The sequence below is a fragment of the Lonchura striata genome, chromosome 24, assembly GCF_046129695.1.
Source record: "Lonchura striata isolate bLonStr1 chromosome 24, bLonStr1.mat, whole genome shotgun sequence".
NCBI classification, from domain to species: Eukaryota; Metazoa; Chordata; class Aves; order Passeriformes; family Estrildidae; genus Lonchura; species Lonchura striata.
Window position 1 is genome coordinate 7,897,990 of NC_134626.1, and position 18,321 is coordinate 7,916,310.

Genomic DNA, 18,321 nt, shown 5'->3' on the forward strand with positions numbered 1-18,321 from the left:
ATGTCAGAGATTCATGGAACCCCAGGGTGGTTTGGGTTGGAAGGCACCTTAAAGACCATCTTTTTCCAAAGCCCTGACATGGGCAGGGATGTCCCGAGTGAGCCTGGGACCAGCATCTCCAGCATCCTTGGTCCAAGCTCTGGGGACACCCTGTCCTGGGGTGCTGGGCTCTGGCCAGAAGCTCCTGGGCACCAGCAGAGCTCTACTGCTACCTCCACTTCCATACCCACCTTCACAGGTCCTCTCCCCTGCCCTTCAACCCCCAGCCCGCCCATGCCCCTGCTCCAGCACTGACTGGAGACATCAAAGGGCTCCTTTGCCTCCTAAAATCTTGCACTGGTGACCAAATGGGCCTGAACGTCTTCAAACAATTACAAAATGGGTGACTTTGAGCATCATCAAACCCAATCATTTTGCATAATGAGGAGGGCTAATTACTCTTTGCTGTGCCTGACACTGCAGTGGGTCTCCAGTTCCCACACTTCGGGATGAGTTTAGCAATTTTGGATAAAAACTGCTACACCCTTTCTAAATGAAGACAACACAGATTTTTAAATAAGACAAATGGTGGCAGGTGCCTCTTGGAAGTGAAAAAAACCACATTGAGGCGAGGGCTACAGGGAGCAGCCACGTCAGGCATTGTTTGTGCAACAATCTGAGTGGATGTGCTCCAACTCCACGTGAAAGAAACTCATAATGTTGCCTTTGTACAGGCATTTTTAATGGCATCTAAGAATAGAAGTGTTATAAATAATCTGTGAATGGGAAAAAATTACACCTTTGTTTCAGGTATTGTGAACAGTGCTTTTCTGTCAACGCTAAAATAAATTCTTCTATTTTTTTATTTAATGTCTTTATATAGAAGAGAATCTATTAAAAATGAAGAGCTAAGGTGCTTTTTATACACAATGTGTATTCTTGGTGCTATTCTTCATTCGAGCTATTTTCATGAAAATAAAATATAATTTTCTACCAGGGGAAAATTCCACCAGAAAAAACTTAACCAGCTCCAGAGATCTTTGCTGAGCATACAGAAGCACATGGGACAGTTTGTAATGAAATATTTGGAAGGAAATCACCTCTGCACAGACTGGCAGTGGAGTGAGAACATACCTGGGATGTGCCACACACCACATCCAACTGCTGGATTGATGGGAAGCAGGAGGAGGGCACAGCAGGGCCAAAGCCCTGGCACAGGTGCCCAGAGCAGCTGTGGCTGCCCCTGGATCCCTGGCAGTGCCCAAGGCCAGGCTGGAGAAACCTGGGACAGGGGAAGGTGTCCCTGCCCATGGCAGGGGTGGGACTGGAGGGCTTTAAGGTCCCTTCCACCCCAAACCATCCTGGGATGGTTCTCTGAAATACCAGGACAGGGAGAACATCAGCCCAGCTCTGCCCTCTGTGCCAGGCTTAGAGCTCCATGAACAGCAGTGCCTGAGAGTGGGGCCCTTGTCCCCATCATCAGGGACATGCTGTGCCCCAGCTCTGACAACAGGACAGGCAGATGTGGCTGCCTGCAAAGACTGGCCACCACCACCAGCACCATTTTGTACACAAAATTTCCCTTTATTTACAGCCTCCCCCAGAAAACAGAGGAGAGGGAAGAAAGAAAGAGGGTGAGAGACTAAGAAAAAGTTACGAGGAAGAGAATGTACTCCCTGAGATCTTCTGCCTCTACATTGAGGGTCCCCAGGGAAAGGACCCCTCTTGCTTCCCAGATCTGTCTTGTTATCTACTCATCCATCTTGCCACGTATTCTGGGATAATTTCCAAGGGTCAAAATAAATGGCTGTGATTTATGCAATATAGGTCAGGACCTATTTAACAGCTTACAAAGGAGCCCTCCCTCCTCCCCATTCTCCCTCTGGCTCTTGGTGATGAGAAAATAGGTCACAGGCAGGCAGTGGGGGGGATTAATCATTTCTTCCGGCAACTGCTGGGAAAAATATTTTCAGTTCCATTTAATCATAAAGCTTTTTAATTAGTAAGTTTGCAATTTATAATGTATAGTTTATAAGCTCTTGTGCAAGGGGGCAGATTCCTGGAAGGAGAAGTCTCCTGCTCTCCATCTCCCCTGGGCTGCACAGATGAAGTTCAGCCTGGCAGGGCCTGGGACCAACCTCCACATGCTCCTCAGGTCTCTGAGCAGGCACTGGTGGGATGGACACCCTGGCACAGTCCAGACTGAAATCCCTCTGTCTGCCTGGACAGGGAAGTTATGGAAGGAGCAGGTTCCTCAAGGATCAAAGAGCCAGAGCTGCAGGACCCCTTCACAGACTCCATAGTGCAGCGTGGACCTTCCATGGGAGCATGGGACACCTTCTCCCTGGACAACATCTGGGCTCAGGGTGCTGAAGAGATGCCAAACTCACCTTTGGTGCAAATGCACCTGTGGACAGCACTCCAGAAAATCTCCAGGATTGGACACCCACTGAGCGTGCTCCAGCCTGGGACTGGATGTTCCCTGTCATTCCAATTTCCTAGTGATGCCCCAGTAAATGAAAAGAAAAAAATAGACCCCGGACTTTGGCTACCCTGCTCTCCCTCCAATGGGTCCACTTGCCAACAGTTCCGTGGAGGTGACAGGAGAAGCTCCTGAATGACTGTGGGACTCAGATTCAGTCAAAGAAAGAAACTGAGAGTTTCTAGCCAGGCAGACGCCTGAAAAAGAGCTGGAGAGAATGTAAATAATTCTTTATCTCTCTTGTTATTCACATTGTTTATAGTTAAGTTCTATTACTGTGCACCAAGCACTCTGCACCAATGCTGTGGGTTGTTTTCACTTCAGAACCAATGGAGTTGGTCCTCACGAAGCTCTGTATAAAAGAGCAGTGTGTTTTGAATAAATTGGAGTTTTACTCTCACAGCCTTCTGAGTCAGAATCTATTCATTCCCGTCCTGCCTCGACAGCGACAAATGACCAGTGGATTTTCTACACTTGGGCCACAGTGACCATCACTGGGCCCCAAGGATTGAGGGTCACTGTCACCGCCATGACCAAATGCAGCAAGAGAAGTTTCCTACTGAACAACCATGTGTGCCCTTAAGAGAAGCTCTGCACCCCCTCCTCTCCACAAAAGCTGTGGGTGAACCCCGTGAAGGTCCCTCAGTACCTTCTCGTAATACTGCAGCTCATAGTCCAGGATGACTCCATTGGGCTGGTCAGGCTGGGACCAGGACAGGGTGATGCTGTCCACGGTGCGGCTCACCTGGTGCATGATGGACACAGCAGAAGGGGCTGGAAGAGAGAGAGGAGGAGGAAGGACAGTCAGACATCTGCACAGGTAGGACCCTCACCCCAGCAGGAGGGTTATTGCTGTTTGGAGCTCTGCAATTCACTTCCTACACTGGGAGAGCTGTCCAGAGGTCAGGAGATCCTGAATTTTGCTGTTTGTAGAGAGCAGTGAGGGGAGAAAAAAATGGTCCTGCTGAATTGGTAGTTAGAAAACATGTAGGACAACATTTCAAGCAGGCACCTGGCAAAAGGAGCCCATGGCTGGAGCAAGCACAGCGTTGTCCCACCAGGAAAAGTCCCACCAGCCCCATACCATGCACTCCTCCCTGCCTGCCATGGGGAAATAGATGTTTTTTACTTTTTATTTGCATAGAGCAGCTTCCCAAGGCTGAGGCAGGCTGGGGCTGCAAGCTGCACATGCCAGTCAGAGGAGGCGCATCCAGCAGCCTGAGCAGGCAACACAAAGCTGACCTGACACGCTGACAATGGAGAGCTGCCTGCCCAGGCCCCGCTCATCACAGCGAGCACAAAGGGCCCTGCCAGCCTGCAGACAGCAAGCAGCTGCTGTGGGACAGGGCTGTCCAGCTGCTGTGGGACAGGAGTGTCCAGCTGCTGTGGGACAGGGCTGTCCAGCTGCTGTGGGACAGGGGTGTCCAGCTGCTGTGGGACAGGGCTGTCCAGCTGCTGTGGGACAGGGGTGTCCAGCTGCCACAGGACAGGGGTGTCCAGCTGCCACAGGACAGGGGTGTCCAGCTGCTGTGGGACAGGGGTGTCCAGCTGCCACAGGACAGGGCTGTCCAGCTGCCCTGGGACAGGGGTGTCCAGCTGCCACAGGACAGGGCTGTCCAGCTGCTGTGGGACAGGGGTGTCCAGCTGCCACAGGACAGGGGTGTCCAGCTGCTGTGGGACAGGGGTGTCCAGCTGCCCTGAGACAGGGGTGTCCAGCTGCTGTGGGACAGGGGTGTTCAGCTGCCCTGGGACAGGGGTGCCCAGCTGCTGTGGGACAGGGGTGCCCAGCTGCCCTGGGACAGGGGTGTCCAGCTGCTGTGGGACAGGGTTGTCCAGCTGCTGTGGGACAGGAGTATCCAGCTGCCCTGGGACAGGGGTGTCCAGCTGCCACAGGACAGGGGTGTCCAGCTGCCCTGGGACAGGGGTGCCCAGCTGCCACAGGACAGGGTTGTCCAGCTGCTGTGGGACAGGGGTGTCCAGCTGCCACAGGACAGGGGTGCCCAGCTGCCACAGGACAGGGATGTCCAGCTGCTGTGGGACAGGGGTGTCCAGCTGCTGTGGGACAGGGGTGTCCAGCTGCCACAGGACAGGGGTGTCCAGCTGCCACAGGACAGGGATGTCCAGCTGCTGTGGGACAGGGGTGTCCAGCTGCTGTGGGACAGGGGTGTCCAGCTGCCACAGGACAGGGGTGCCCAGCTGCCCTGGGACAGGGGTGCCCAGCTGCCACAGGACAGGGGTGTCCAGCTGCCCTGGGACAGGGGTGCCCAGCTGCTGCAGCCACAGCTGGACCCTTGGCTGGGCAGACACTGCACTGGCCCAGCCATGCCTGCCCTGGCACAGCTGCCCAGGGAGATGCCCTGATGAGCCCACGGGGCAGGCATTGGAGTGTGGAGCTGCCACCTCCCTGGGAAACTCTGACCGGCTCTAGCCCGGCGTGCTGGGCAGGGGCAGGTGAGCCAACAGCTCGGGCTGCTTCCAGTCCTGCGGGGCAGGAACCTCATCAGAGCCTGCAGCTTCTCCTGGGGGGAGCTCCCATCTCTGCTCTGTGAGCAGGGACAACACCCAGGGAAGGGCTGGAGCTCTGGCAGGGAGTTTAGGTGGATATCAGGAAAGGTTCATCCCCCATAGTGCTGGCACTGCCCAGGCTCCCCAGGGAATGGGCACAGCCCCGAGGCTGCCACAGCCCCAGGAGCATTCAGACAACGCTCTCGGGGATGCCCAGGGTGGGATTGTTGGGGTGTCTGTGCAGAGCCCCAAGTGGGACTCAATGATCCTTGTGGGTCCATTCCAAGTTGGGATATTCTCTGATTGTAGGTGCTGACAGCAGAGCAGCCGACACTCCCCACCCCTGCTGCAGGGCTGACACCCACGGCTGCCTGTGCTGCCGGCTCTCCCTGCATCCCAGAGCAGTGAGACGAGCCCTCCCTGCACCCAGCCTGCTACTGGCACTGCCTGCTGCTGGCACTGCCAGCACATCCACCTCAGTGCAGGGCTACCCAGACCTCACCGAGTGCCAGCCCAGCCCTGAAGAGCTCCAGCTGCTGTGAGCGTTAGCCCTGGCACATCTGCCAGCACAGGCTCACCACTGCAGCAGCTTCAGGGCACAGGGGAAGCCTCAGGGGCAGGAGAGGACTGGAAAGTGGCAGCATGAAAGCTTTTCCATCACTTGCATGCCAGGCCAAATGGATGCAGAGAGGTTTGCACTCAGATGGGCTTTTCCCAAGTCCAACACTTACAATTTTTCATGGAAGAACAACTCATCTGGCAGCTCTGAGAAACAGCCTGGAGAGCAGCACCCAGAGGAAGGCACCTCTCACCCAGCTCCAGGCTGGCTCCCCTCGGCAGCAGGGGCAGTGACAGGAGCTGTGCCAGCTGGGGTTGCAGTGGCAGGACTGCAGTGCTTGGACGAGCATGGCCCCAGCATGTTCCTGCACATCACAATAAATCACCACTGAGCAACTTCTCTCCAACACACCAACAAAAGTCATTTTTCTGATCCACCATCTGCCTCTTCACTGCTGCTTGTCTGGCTCAGAGCACCACTGTTCTCAGGATGCTCAGTGTCTGGATGCCAAGGGGCTGGGTTTGGGTAACACATGATCTGCCACCACACTGCTGCACCATTTTCCTTCACCTGTCTGTGTTTCCCCACTCCTGAAGGAAGCTGTGATGTGGATTAGCCTCAGCAGTGTTGTCGAACTCCAGCTTTGTCCAGAACAAAACTAGAAGGACAGTGGAGAACTTCCATCCCTGGAAGTGTCCCAGGCCAGGCTGGATGGAGCTTGGAGCAACCTGGTCTGGTGGAAGGTGTCCCTGCCCATGGCAGGGGTTGGACCACATAATCTTTAAAGGCCCTTCCAACCCAAACCACACCACGATTCCAACAATCCTGAGGCCAATCCTTCCATCCATTTCTTCTTAAGCAAAGCCCCATTACCCAACAGTATGAAGCCCTCTGTGTCACCTCAGCCCGTCCCTCACTCCGTGGCACTGCTCCCCTCCTGCCTTGATATCCCCATCCTACTGCTTCAGGCCACATCTTTCCAAACTCCTGGGAATAGTTTCTCATGCTGGTGTGAAGATAAAACACAGGTAATGCCTCTGGAGCCTGTCAGCTCTTGCCAGAACTCATGCTTCCTTGTTGAAACAGATTCTGTAGGACATCTGCAATTTTCAAGACAAACATCTCTGTCTCTGGAGACCAGGCTTAGAAGGAAGATGTGCCCGTGCTGCGGATGCCCTGTGGCAGGGATGACACTGGTGTGAGGGAAGCACACAGCCTGTGGTGTCTCTGCCACCTGCTCTGGGAACTGACCCCACATTTACACACCGGGTGTTTCCAGGACAGGGGCCACGTACAGCCAGGGCTGTCCCACAACACCAGGACGTGGCAGCATCCCACAGTTCAGGCACAGGTTCTGCAGCCTTCTGGAGAAGCTCCTCAGCTCCAGGTGCCTGCTGGTAGAAGTGAGGTCTCTGGGATGTTCTTCCAGTTCCATGCACTGCACCCCAGCCTGGCAGTCCAGCACTTCTCCAAGGCATCTCCTGCCTCTCCTGAGGGAGATGCACAAGACAACAGCTACAGCAGGACATGTGTGACTCAGTGCTGCTGGTACCTGGTGAACCTGCTCCTGTTTGGCTCAGCAAAAGACCCAAATGGATGAGGCGGGGCTCATCTAAGGAGCCTAATGAGGCAAATGTGCTGCACGGTGGGAGGAGGCAGGTGAGATGAATGACTACAGCAACCTCAGCACCTTTCCTACACCTGGGGCAAGGGAGTGGCTCCGGAAGAGCAGGAACCTCCCCAGTGCATGTCCTCAGTAACTGCTCCTCTTATCAGACACCAGGGGAGTGTGCAGCAATGAAATCACAGGAAGATCTAGGTTAGAAGTGACCTCTTGATGTTTCTGGTCCCACGGGCTGGCAGAGTAGTTTCAAAATCAGATCATTTTGCTCAGGATTGTGTCCAGATGACACCTAGTGAATCTGATCCCCATGGATGGGGCTCCCATAGGCTCTCTGAGGAGCAGCCCCCAGCTGCCTTGTTCTTTGGGGCAGAAAGTTGCCCTCACATTCCACTGAGATTTTCCTGGCTGTGTCCTGTGGATGTTTGCACCATTCTCTCCCTCAATGCCCCTCAGCCTCCTCCTCTCCAGGCTGACCAGACCCAGCTCCCAGCTGCCCTCACCTCTCATCCTCCAGCCCCAGCCTCAGGCTCCAGTTTGTCCATGACTGTGATATGGGAGCCCCAGAGAGAACACAGGACCCCAGGTGTGGTCCCAAGACTGCAATCCCGAGATGGATTGTTTCCCTCTCCTGGGAAACAATCCCTGTATGGACTTTTTGCTAACAGAGCACAGCACTCTGCAGTGCCACAAAACCTGGTTCTTTGTCACACCCTTCATGCAGCTGAGGGCCTGGGGTGCACAGAGAGGCTCCCAGTCCTGTGAACAGGGATGGGCTGAGCTTGAAACCAGTTTAGAGAAGCCAACCAGACTCAGAGTGACTTTCCCAGGTCTAGTCAGCAGGAACAGCTTCAGCTGGATTCTGACACGATGCCCAGGCAGCTGACTGTGCCCTGTGACACAGAGGAGATCAGATATGGACAGTGCCCACTCTCAGAACCTTGATCACCCTGTGACGTCACCACGAAGGTGTGAACAGAAGTGGATTTATCCCGATGGGGTGTCCAGGGGTACGTTCCTAAAAGTGCAAAAAAACCAAACAGACCTTCCTTCATTCCACAGCTGATGGAAACACTGCTCCTGACTGAATGCCTTAAGCATCAATGTCATTTGATTGCACAGATTTCTCAGAACATTCTGAGTTGGAAAGGATCCACCGAGTCCATCTCTGAAGCCAGTGGTCCATATGGGGATCAAACCCACACCCTTGGCATGATCAGTGCAGGGCACTGAGGCAAACCCAACCACTGCAGTCCTTGAAAGGCACTTTCTGCATCCTCTTGATCAGGGATGGCCTCAGATTCCTCACAGTGGAGCCCTGTGGCTTCTCCGAATTGCTGGAGAAATAAACCACACCAAAACCACCACTGGAGTGTAAAACAAGCTTAATGAAAATCCACTAATGTACAAAGCCAACACGTCCCACACGGTGACCCCTGTGAGGCAGAGGCACGGGAGGGGTGCCAGTGACACTTCCGTGGTCACCACCCCGAGCCCCTGCACGGCCACACAGCACTGGGCACAGCCAGACCCCTGCCCAGGCTGGGCTGGGCGTTTTGGCACTTTATCTTCATGCAGGGACTGAGCAGACTTCTGTGGATCTGCTCTGCAGGATCCGTGTGGGGTGCTGCCTGAGCTCAGGAACTGGAAACACTTGGGCAGGATGGGGTCCAGGAGGTCCCCCCATGCTCAGGTCTTGCCAGCAGAGCTGCATGGCCATCACCCTCCTGAAGGAATCGCCCCTGAGCTTTGCCAGGGCTGGAATGGCACAACACCATCAGTGTCCTGGGCTGATCCCACAGCGTGGGCAGCAGGTCCAGGGAGGGGATTCTGCTCCTCTGCTCAGCTCTGGACAGAACGAGCTGCAATTCTACCTCCAGCCCTGTGGTCCCAGCACAGAAAGGACATGGAGGAGCTGGAGCAAGTCCAGAGGAGATCATGGAGATGCTCCGAGGGCTGGAGCCCCTCTGCTCTGGAGCCAGGCTGGGAGAGCTGGGGGTGCTCACCTGGAGAGGAGAAGGCTCCAGGGAGAGCTCAGAGCCCCTCCAGGGCCTGAAGGGGCTCCAGGGGAGCTGGAGAGGGATTGGGAACCAGGGATGGAGGGACAGGACACAGGGAATGGCTTCCCATTGCTAGAGGGCAAGGATGGATGGAATAGTGGGAAGGAATTGCTCCCTGTGAGGGTGAAGAGGCCCTGGCACAGGTGCCCAGAGCTGCTGTGGCTGCCCCTGGATCCCTGGCAGTGCCCAAGGCCAGGCTGGACAGGGCTGGGAATAACCTAGGATAGGGAAGGTGTCCCTGCCTGTGGCAGGGAATGGAATGGGATGGGCTTTAAGGTCCTTTCCAACCTACACCATTCTGGGATTTGAAGACACTTCAAGATATTGTCCTTTCAAACCAGGCTGGCTCAATGCACCAGGTGGACATAGCCAGGCATAGCTCAAATCCCACTACACAGCACATTTTCCATGAAGGCATCCTTATGGAAAAACTGGGATCTTAACTCCTGCCTGCCTGACTGTCTCCCAGGAAGGCTCAAATACCCACTGGAGAGGAAATGTGTGGTCCCAGTGGGGTTTGGCAAGGGAAGCACCAAAGCCACCAGGCTGTTTTTGGCCTTCTCAAAATTACTGTAGCAGCTTCAGCCTCACACAGGCCAACGCTTCTGGAACCACGAGGTGGGTCTAACCCCTGTCAGGGCAGGTCTGACATATCCTGCTGCTCTAATCCAACAAAAGGGTCACAGCCAAGGAAATGCAGCCCATGCCCTTGGCTTGGTCCCAGAGCTGTGTGTGGAGTGAGTGCCAGCAGGGCAGACACAGCCCAGGCTGTGCTGCTCTGGCCTCTCCCACGGTCACTGTCCATGTCTAGCTGAAGCAGCTGGATAGATGATCGTTGTAGGTCTTTCCAACTGAAATATTCTATATTCCATCCCATTCCACAGACTGTGCTGAGGAAAGGGATGACCCAAGAGGTCACACAGAGCAGGGAAGAGCTGTGAAGGCTGACAGGACTGAGCCCTCCTGTCCCACTGCCCCCTTCAGTTCCCTGGAGCACCAAATCCCAGCAGTGCTGCTGGGATGGGACTCCCAGAGCTTCTGGTCCAACACCACACCAGGGAAGGGAAGCTGTATTAGGTAAATCTTTAAACTTGCAAGGATGGACCTTCCCTCAACAGCCCCTCTGTATCAGCACCCCTTAGTCTATCTGATTAGCTCTAGATAAAATCCCAATTTCTGGTCATAAAACACATTCCTTCTCTGCCCACATCCCTGTAAACGAGCCCCACCACGTCCTGCCTCCCAGGCAGTGTAGCTGAGGCAAATTCAGAATTAAAAAAATGTCTTCTAAAGGAAAAAAAAAAAAGGAGAAGAGATCACAAGTAATGGTCTGAGTCCTGATTATGAATCTGAAGCCACTTCTATGAAAGAGCTTGCTTTTTTTTTGAAAGAGCTTTTGCTAAAGATCCCAACCAGGCACATCTCTCTTTACAGCTTTACATCTTTGACTGAAAGCATGTCCAGGCTTCCCTGTGACAGAGCTGCTCTCTGAGGATGCTGTGACATGAGGATAACACCTCCCAGGGCACAGAACCAGGGAGCTCCCTGGCTCCAGAGCAGCACCTCAAAGCTACTTCAGCAGCCAGTGCTAAGGAAAAGCAAACCCCAGGTGGCACAGATCCATCACACAAAGGCAGCTTAACCTGCCCTGATCCTCCACAAGAGGCTTTGGGTTCTGTAAGTAAGGATTTGCCTGATCTCCTGCAGGGACAAAGGGGGGTGTTGGTTGCACCATGAAACCTCAGGCTTGGCACAGCCAGAATTTGACTTTCATACAAATAGCTGCTTCTTTGGGACTTGCTGGAAGTGATGAAAAGTATTAAGGGAAAGAAGGAAATGGAGAAAACAGGAAGGAACAAAATGTGTTTTCCAGGAAAAACAATCACTTTTTAATCACAGGAAAACCTGAAGAAGGTCACAGCAAACTCAGGGCAGCATGATGAGACAGCACAAGAGCACAGCAATTTAGCAGAGAATTGGGAAAAGCTCCATAACACCCAGGTCTGAACATCTGCACAAACCCAGGCAGAGCTAAAAATAGCTGAAACACTTGTGGTTGACCCCCTGAGTATGCTACAGACACACCCCTGCTTCCTTTGAGGACTTCAGATGATGCTGGGCCTACCATTACCTCTGGGGAGGTTTCCCTCAAGCTCTCTTTGAAAACACACCTTTTATTTTCAGGTTAAAGTTATGGACTTCAGTTTCCAACTGCAGGAACTTTTCTGGGTTTTGTAGCTAAATGAAGGAGGAGTCTAGAAAAATAATATTGTCATCATGGAAGAGCTGAAAGATAATGAAGATATTTCCTTTTTGTCTGTGGAGTGTTGGAATTGGAAGATCTTTAAGGTCCCTTGCAACACAAACCAGTCGATTCCTTTCTGTTTTCCAAGTAGTTTCCTGAGCACTTCACACATTTATCAGCCTGATGATGCCCTCCTCTACCTTTGCAATTTTTGTTAATCTCCTTTTCAAACACAAACCTCAAAACTGAGTTCAGTACCCAGGATCTATCTCTCCAGAGACAGCATCCACCTCCTTGCTGAGGTTTGATATTCCTCTGAGTGTGTCCAAGGTGACACTTCCCTGCCTCAGCTCAGCCCTCCAGAGCTGCTCTTCCCTCTCCCCTGGGCACTTCCACTGGGTATTTTTGGCTGTGCCTCCCAGCTCAGGGAAGGGAGGAAGCTGTTCCTGCATTTCCTATCATCCCAGTTCTGCTGGGAGCTGGGTGAGAGATCCCTGATGCATCCAAAATTCATGTAATTGGTAAAACTCTCTCTAAAGCTCAGGGAAACTCATTAGGAGAAAGCTGACAAAAAGCAGCAGGAGAGCATCACACAATGAAGAATTGTTTTGGGGCAATGAGAAATAAATAGGCCCATTTTCCTCCTTACTTCTATGTCTCTGAGTTGATTTGAGGGTTCTTAGGTAGCTCACGTGTTCTGTCTGTCCAACCCATCCCCACAACACCACAATTCTGAGATGTCCAAGAGCCCCAGGACATCTTCCTCTTTTATTCAACAAGAGCTTCCATCTGGGAGCAGGTCCTTTCTCCCAGGCCTGCTTTTTCAACATCCTGAGCTCACCTCCCTTCTGTCTGACCTCTGTCTGCCTCATCCCTGGCAGAGTCTAAGGCCAGGTTGGGCAGGGCTTGGAGCAACCTGGGATAATGGAAGGTGTCCCTGCCCATGGGAGGGGATGGAATAAAATGATCGTCAAGGTCCCTTTCAACCCAGCCCAGTCTGGGATTCTGTGATTTTATGAGTCAGTGTATTCTGGTTCATCCCATCCCAAAGGACCCATCAGGGCATCCTTGTCAAATAGACTTTGATAGCAGAGGCAAATTTTTTGTGTCAGGTCCTGATTCTTGAGCCACCACGACTGCCAGTGGTTTTTAGGAGGTCTGGTTCCCAGTGAGCCAAGCCCACATTGAGCTTCACACTGGACAAATGTCCATGGCGCTCCAGGGCCACTCTGCAGCCTTGGTGCTGCTGTGAACTGTGGAAGGTCACAGTGTGCAGGCTGGGAAGCTGGACCACTGCTGTAAAGGGAATAAAATGGGAAAAGACACTGCCATCAGGCAGGGCAGCACTGCAGGGAGCAACCCAGGGGCTCAGACTCCACTGGCAGCACCTTCTGGGAGTGTCTGGTGGGACTGTGTGGCTCCAGCCTGCAGGGGCGACACCAGGATCTTTCCACAGCTTCTCCTTCATCATCTTCAGACCCATTTGAAAGGTTGCCATGCAATCTTCCTCCCACTCTGCAGCCAGACCCCATCACCTGCCAGTCCCAAGGCTGAGCCCCTGCTCCTTGCCAGTGGGGCAGGGCTGTCGAGATGCCGGTAAAATCAAAGTGCCCCGTTCCTCTGCTGGCTTAGCTGGGAGAATCAGGTTACAGGCAGCAAACCCCCTATCTCTGATCACTTTAATTCCACTAACCCATGTCATGTCAGACAGAGTCAACATTTGCTCTGGAAAACACTCACGACTCAGAGAGAGCAAAGCCAGCCCAGCCCGTGGCCTCTCCCTGGCAACACTTTGAAATCACCCAGGGGAAAAAGCGAGGTGAACAGCTGGGAGCTTTCCAGCATCTCCTCGGAGCCCTCCTGACAGATCTCGGTCCCTGGAGTGTCAGGTTACTGGAGGGGGGAACTGCTTTTATTATAGGAAGGTCAGCAGGGAATTCTGGCATTTTCAATTACCCTGTGCAGCAGCGGCTGCGGTCGGGGTCAGGATTAACTGCCTGACCCGCGGCTGAAGACAGAGTGGCAGGGAAATGCACCATGATGCTGCAAGGCACCAGCCAGTCCAGAGGCCACGGGACAGGGCAGGGAATGGGGAGATGTGGGGCAGAAGGTTCTGTCAGAGCAGAATTTCTGTCAGAGCATCTGGCAGGGGATGCCTGTGACTGTCCTGCCACTGTGGCGAAGGGGGAGACTTGGAAAACCTTGGGGGAAGGGGGCAAGCTTCCCTCTCACTGCCTTCACCCAGCAACTCAGTCTGAGTGGGTCACCCAGGTAGCTCCAACAGGTGGGGAACAGGATTCCCTGAGGGTCCAGAGCAAGGCATTCCCCAGGACAGCATTCCCTGTGCACACCCTGTGCAGTGAGGCTGGAGGTGATGCTGTGCATCAGCCAGGACAGTGCTGAGGTCAGTCACGGAGCAAGGGCTGTCCTGACCTTCAGTCCACAGGGCTTGGTGACTCTGGGCTGGGGATGCAAGCTCCAGCAGTCTGGAAAGCTGTGTTTGAAGTGGCAGGAGCACACAGGGCCTCTGTGCAAGGCTTCAGGCAGGTGGAGTAGGCACAGGGGTGGGGGTGAGCTCTGTTTCTCCAGCATGGGCAGAGGGGACAGACAGGACAATTGACCCCACATTCAGAGAGCTGGATGTCTCGCACCACTGTCTCACCCACAGGACACCTAATCCAAACCAGCCCTCTCTCCCTGCCCCGCAGAACCCAGTCCCACACAGTCCCCAGCAGGTGACTGCCACTGTACAATGGCCCCACTGTCCCCACTCCAGATCCTACCACTGACCCCCTGTTTTTTGTGCTCCTGTTCAGCTCAGAGTCCAAATGCATTCAGGTATTGAACTGAAAATCAGTTTCTCTGGTTAAAACCTCCCTCATTTTTTGATTTTCTGGGTAAAACTCTCTCTGGCCATTTAAGCACCACAGGCTTTCACATCATGGGCCCCCCTGGAGAATGCATATGAACTCAGATGCCTTCCTCCAACACGAGCACTGATTGCACCACAGTGAGGAAGGGAAGAAGGGAGGATTCTCCTGACCTGCCCTCTCTGGTGACCCTACTTTGCATGGGAGGTTAGGCTGGAGACCTCCAGAAGCCCCTGCACAAGCACTTGTGTGTCTGTGACTCTCCTGATAAAAGGGTTCACTATTCCTTGGACTATTACAACATTTATCCCCCCAGTTCCTTTCCCAGTTCTGCCCCTTTGATGCCATGCTCAGGAGCCACACACTTTTGGAACCAATTCTCTCCAGCAGAAGTTGAGGAAAGCAAGGAATGGCAGATCTTTAACAAGCAACATTTGCCCTTCAAGGAGTAAAACTTCTCCGGTCTGGGATATTCCTGGACTTGCTGGAGCTCTGGAAAATTGGTGTTTCACAGTGTGTGAGGTTTTTGTTCTTGAGGTTCTTGGCAAGGTGGCCCCATCAGACTGGTACCCACGCTGTGTCAAGTGTCTGGAAAACTTCCCAGTGGGCCCAGCCTGCAGCTCCTTGAGTCTGTAACTACAAACCCTGGAAAATCTTAAAAACATGGCAAAGCAGCCCAAAGCTGGTCCTGGCTGCGGCCCCACTTAAATCAAGGCAGGCTTCGGTGTAGATTACAGCCTTTGAAGCAGTTGCTAATGCCACAAGCCCATTGACTTGGCCCGGGCAGCCGAGGGTTTGGCTGTGTTTGAGCTCTTTGTTCAGGGCGTTTGCAGCTCCATCTGCCTGTGTCACCCGGCCTGCAGGGCTTTGTTCCCACACAGAGGAGCTGCTCCAGAGGCTCCTGGCACCCCCCGCACTGCTGCCGGAGCAGCTTTGGCCTCACAAGGTGCCAAGGGTGTCCCCACCTCCTGGACCCCTCTGCATGTGGAAAACTCATCTGCTCCAGATCATGGCATGTCCCCAGCAAACGGCTCTTGGGAAGCAGGGACATGGTGGGATCCACACCCCCCACCTCCAGCCTGCCCCCCAGATTTTCCATAGAAAGATACTTCCCCAAAAAGTGCCAATTAATTGCAAAGATAACTGCCCTTAGGAACAACATGACTTCAAAATTTCAAACACAGAAATCTTAGAGCTGTAGTCCTTGAAAGAGTGATGTCTGCTGCAGAGCACCCATGGAATCACAGAATGGTTCAGGCTGGAAGGGACCTTTCCACCCCCTGCCATGAGCAGGGACACCTTCCACTGTCCCAGGCTGCTCCCAGCCCTGGCCAGCCTGGCCTTGAACAGTGCCAGGGATCCAGGGGCAGCCCCAGCTGCTATGGGCACCTGTGCCAGGGCCTGCCCACCCTCACAGGGAAGAATCCCTCCACAGTATCCCACCCATCCCTGCCCTCTGGCAGTGGAAGCCATTCCCTGTGTCCTGTCCCTCCTGCCCTTCTCCCCAGTCCCTCTCCAGCTCTCCTGGGGCCCCTTTAGGCTCTGGAAAGGCTCTGAGCTCTCCCTGGAGCCTTCTCAAAGTGAACCCCCCCAGCTCTCCCAGCCTGGCTTCAGCCCTTGGAGCATCACTAAGTCTTGCTAATTTGTAACTGAACTTTTTCCCTTGATTTCTTGCCTGGCAATCTCCACCAGTTCCCTGTGTGTAGGGGAAAATTTTGGAAATACCATTTTTTCTTGGGAAGAGCATTCCTTGCCCAGCCCTAGCAATGCAGCTGCCTCCTGCACCCCTGCCAGGGCAGGGATGGCCACGGAGCAGCCCATGGAAGGCCAGGCACTGTGAGCAAATTCCTGCGTGCACAGGGGCACGCAGAGACTCATCCCTTCCCACAGGGACCCCAGTAACCCCCAGGGTCCCCAGGAAGGACTGAAGGACACCCGGCCAGGAGGCTGCAGTAATCCCTTTGCTGTAACAGCCAGCCTTCCCACCTGCCCCAGGGCACTGCCCCGGGGCTGTGTTTGCCAAGGGCAGCAGGAGAGATCAATCAGCCATCTGGAACACAGGAGGACAAGGAGAGCCCTGGAGCCTTCCCATGGGCACAGCACAGAGCAGGGATGGTGGCACTCGGGGGGAGCCCCTGGTTCAGCAGAAGGGACTTTCCACCCCATCCATCATGGACAGACTGTTGTTTTCTGACCAAAGCAGCTCCAGATGCACTGGAATAGCATTCTGAAGCCCCAGGCAGGTGTGGGAAAAATGATCCTCCAACTCGTGATGTAATTTATGCAACAGGGAAGCCTGGGAGTCAGCAGGAGGAGGAGCCCACAGAGATGGTGGCGGGCAGGGAAGGGCATCTGCTCGGGAAGCTCCAGCAGTGCAGCCCATCCCCTGCTCTGCCAACATCCCCCAGCTGCCCACCACAGGAGCGGGAAGAGGCTCCTGAAGAGCCAGCAGCTGACAAAGCTCCTGCCATCTGCTGCAGACAGTCTCCAGTGGCAGAGGAGAAGGGATGTGGGCATGGCAGGATCTCTCCTGGGCACTTGCTGCCAGCTGCTGCAGACTGGGGTGATACAGTGAAGGCAACAGGTTGGGGCAACAAGAGAGGGGAGGAGGGCAGCAAAAGCCAAGCCACGTCACATTTTGGTGGCCATCAGGGTGACGATGGGTGAATGAAGAGGGAGAGAAGATAGATGACGGAATCAGAGGGTGACACGGGTCCATGGAAGGCAAGGTCTGGATCTTAACTGGGGTTAGAGAAGCAGCCATGAGCATGTCAAAGTGTCAGGAGGTTTGGAGTGTGACACCAGGCCAAATCATCACAGAAACACATCCAGGGAAGTCTCCAAAAGATGAAACCTGGGATTTAAGTGACCTCAGGACAGCAGTCCAGCAGACCCTCCAGCTTGCTCTGTCACACAGAGAAACAGGCTTTGTCCTAGTTCCTCCATGTGTGAGATGGCTCCAGAGCTCAGGAAATTTCTGCTTTTCCCCCTTTTGTGTCAGTTTTCTACACAAGAAGTACCCTATCAGGTCTTGAAACATCAAGAAGTATGAAAGTACTTCTGATGGACCTCAGTCACCTCAGCTCAGCTGAGGCTTCCCCACTCAGGTCACTGTGGTCTCCAGTTTACACAGCTCCTGGACAGACCTCACAGAACCACTTCCAACTTGCAGTTTCCCAAATCAAATGTTTTCCTGGTGTCCTGACAGACAGAGTCTCCTGTATTTCCTTGATTTCAAATCAGTGATTTCAAATCAGTGATTTCACTGGGAACACAGGCACGTGTACAAGGGCCTGATGGGCTGCCTGTCTCTTGATGGCTCAAGACTGGTTCTCTTCTGAAAGTGTTTTAGCTAAATCCAGGAATGAACTGGAGAAAAATTCCCATCCCTAGAAGTATCCTAGGCCAGGCTGGACTGGGCTTGGAGCAGCCTGGTCTAGTGAAAGATGTCCCTGCCCATGACAGGGGCTAGAATGAGCTGAGCTTTAAGGTCCCCCCAGCAAAACCGGATTTTGGGATTCTGGGATTTGAACTGGCATTTGGGCTGATCTAAAACATCTCTGGGCTAGAACCTTTGAAACTTAGTCAAATGAAGAGCAATGGCCATAAATCATAGGTTGGGAGGGTCAGGCTGGACACTGGAAGAAGTTCCCTCCCCAGGAGGGTGGTGCAGATCTGAGACAAGTCAGAGGGACCATGGGGAGAGCTCTGCCTTTGGAGATAACCAACCAGTGTCTACCCAAAGCCACGACTTTGTTTATGTACTGCTGGCAGCAGCCCTGCAGTAGTGGGAAGCTGGATGAGGAACCCGAGATATTCAAATGTTAAAACCTCCTGCTTTTTATTCCAGAAGGAAAGTGGAGAGTCAAAATCTTGTTGAAGTTCAAGGCCAGCTTGGATGGGGCTTAGAGCAACCTGTGCTAGTGGAAGGTGGGACTGGGTAATCTTTAAAGTCCCTTCCAACCCAAACCATTCTGGGATTCTATTATAAACAAATACT

The 18,321-nt window shown here is 53.6% G+C and overlaps 1 protein-coding gene across 2 annotated transcripts in view; it reads right to left on the bottom strand.

Moving 5' to 3' along the window:
• EPHB2 (EPH receptor B2) overlaps positions 1-18,321 on the bottom strand; it is a 128,849-nt gene that overhangs the window by 20,807 nt on the left and 89,721 nt on the right. For both annotated transcript variants that reach the window (XM_021533759.3, XM_021533757.2), the window contains exon 6: positions 3,111-3,235. In XM_021533759.3, the coding sequence (XP_021389434.1) occupies positions 3,111-3,235 (125 nt within the window). The remainder of the gene's footprint in view (positions 1-3,110; positions 3,236-18,321) is intronic.